The sequence below is a fragment of the Rhagoletis zephyria genome, unplaced genomic scaffold, assembly GCF_001687245.7.
Source record: "Rhagoletis zephyria isolate East Lansing unplaced genomic scaffold, Rhagoletis_zephyria_1.1 Rzeph_scaffold_08341, whole genome shotgun sequence".
NCBI lineage: Eukaryota > Metazoa > Arthropoda > Insecta > Diptera > Tephritidae > Rhagoletis > Rhagoletis zephyria.
Genome location: NW_016165421.1, coordinates 1 through 2,227, shown reverse-complemented (window position 1 = coordinate 2,227; position 2,227 = coordinate 1). Strand labels below are relative to the sequence as shown.

The following is a 2,227-nucleotide window of genomic DNA, read 5'->3' as shown; positions in this document are numbered from 1 at the left end:
TCTCTACGTGGAAAGCAGGTATATTTAGTTCTTACATCTGAATTCAAAAAATATGTCGTATACGTCTTCTGTAATCATTCACACATACATACATATGCAGCTGGCTTGAAATTGTATCGTCAACTGTTTACGTTTGTATGTTTAAATATGAATTTTATATTCTACGCCACAGTATACAGTAAACCAGCCATTGACAATATGCTTATTTGAAAATTAATACATGAAATATTGTAAATGTATAGGACTTTTTTGTCATTAACCCATAGGCAACGACTGATGTAAGAGTACCCACAAATGTTTGTTGATATATTTGAAATGTAAATTTGAACAACAAAATTCGTAAAAAAATAATAAAACAAAAATATTTTAATTACTACGTGGGAGGTGTTCGTGGTTATTGGCAGATTTCGCCAAAATTTAACACTAACCTAAATTATACCAAAGCAACTTCGACACCGACTTTCGTTAAAATATCGAAATTTTGTTCAAGTTAGCGTGTTTACAAACAGAGAGGCCTGGACCAATTCATCTCGTCATTCTGAATATTTTGATATATATGTATGCATATGTGTATATATGTACATAGATTTTATACGGTTAACAAACGCGCTTGCTTATCTGCATAAACCGTCTTTACTTGCATCAATTCATGCATTATCCTCTTTCAAATGTGAATAAGCGGTTGAAGAAATACATACAAATTTTGTACATTCCAAAATAAGCTAAGTAATGCTTGTTTTACCGCCTAATCGATGGGACCATTTTACAAAGTCAGCCCACCATTATTCACTCAAAGTTGTGTTCGGAACACGGTTTGACTTATGTAGGAACTGCATCCGGTCATAATCGCTTACGCTTCACGCTTGATTTGCTTGGAATTTGGTTTTTCTCGTTATTTTATTTTATGTAACTTGAAAATATTTTTCACTATAAGAAAATATTTAAATTGGATTTCATTTGGGTTAACGAAAACGACAACTGTGAAAAAATATCAACCAATACATTCAAACAAAATGTCAAATAAGCATATTTACATTTTTTGTTTTGGCTATCTGGATTACTGTATACTGTGTTCTACGCCAGCGATACATGTAAACATTCATCAGAATAAATTACTTACCTCTACCGGTTATTCAACTTCCATTGCTTGAAGGCTGTAGTAGCTCATTTACTAAAAAAAAAAACGAAATAAACAACACTAAACTTAGAATTAAGGTGAGAAGAAAGCACATGCAATACTTTGTTAACAAATAAACAAAATCACTGAGCCACTGGCCAGCTGTCGACTTCAGCGGGATTATAAAAAGGCAAACCGCCTACGAACCGGCAATCAGTTCACATACAGTACTCAAAGCGAAAACCTGAAATCGTTTCTTCAATCAACTTAAATTTAGCAAAAACCAAAAAAAAAACAAGCAAATCAAAATGAAATATTTCGCTACTGTCATTGTACTTACTTTCGTCGCCGTCGCTGTAGGCCAAGATGTTGGTATTTTCAATTTTAGAGATTTCTTTAAAATCTATATTTTCAACACAACAGTTTTTAAAATCCAAAAAGTTATACTTAAATCCTTAATTTTTCATATCCTACTATCCTTAGGGGCTCAAATTGAGCGCGGAGCAAAAGGAAAAGGTCCATTTGTTGGTTGGTGAGTGCGCCAAGGAGACTGGCGTCAGCAAGGAGGCTATACTGGCATTGCGTCAGGGTGATTTTAGTCAAGTTGATGACAAAGTGAAGTGCTTCAGCAAGTGCTACCAGGAACGTTTGGGCTACTTAGTAAATGGTGTTGTCAATGAGGAGGCTGTGCAGAAATCATTGGGTCCTTTGGCTGGTGAGGAGCAAATAAAGGCAGTTCAAGCTAAATGCAATGGCGTGAAGGGCGCCAATGACTGTGAGACTGCGTTTGAATTGTATAAGTGCTATTATGGCGAAAAGGCTACAGTGCTTGCTTAAATTGCATGTTGTATTAAAAATTTGTTTTGAAAATTATTTACATAATTGGATATTCTTAGAAAATCTTTAAAGGTTTAGAATAAAATTACTGAACATGTGAATTTTTGGTTTGTTTATTTTTACAGTCTTAAGCAGTGTTGCCAGAACTTTTTGGGCCGACCGGCTAGATTGGCAAAAAAAAGCGGCTAAAAACGGCTAAAATGTTTTAGTGAAATTTCACATAGACTCTGGCAAAAAACGGCTAAAATGTTTTAGTGAAAATCCACATGCTTT

The 2,227-nt window shown here is 34.4% G+C and overlaps 1 protein-coding gene across 1 annotated transcript; it reads left to right on the top strand.

The window, feature by feature from the left end:
- Window positions 1–1,317: 1,317 nt before the first annotated feature.
- LOC108374978 (general odorant-binding protein 56d-like) lies at window positions 1,318–2,042 on the top strand. The gene is made up of 2 exons (XM_017631039.1): window positions 1,318–1,485; window positions 1,601–2,042. The coding sequence occupies exons 1-2, from the start codon at window positions 1,426–1,428 to the stop codon at window positions 1,952–1,954; spliced, it is 414 nt and encodes a 137-aa protein (XP_017486528.1). The 5' UTR covers window positions 1,318–1,425; the 3' UTR covers window positions 1,955–2,042.
- The last annotated feature ends 185 nt before the right edge of the window (window positions 2,043–2,227 follow it).

Excerpts from the sequence above, each read along its gene's own strand:
- LOC108374978 (XM_017631039.1), top strand. The coding sequence starts at position 1,426 with ATGAAATATTTCGCTACTGTCATTGTACTTACTTTCGTCGCCGTCGCT. Across the intron at positions 1,486-1,600 it reads CCGTCGCTGTAGGCCAAGAT|GGGCTCAAATTGAGCGCGGA; the intron begins GTTGGTATTTTC and ends TACTATCCTTAG.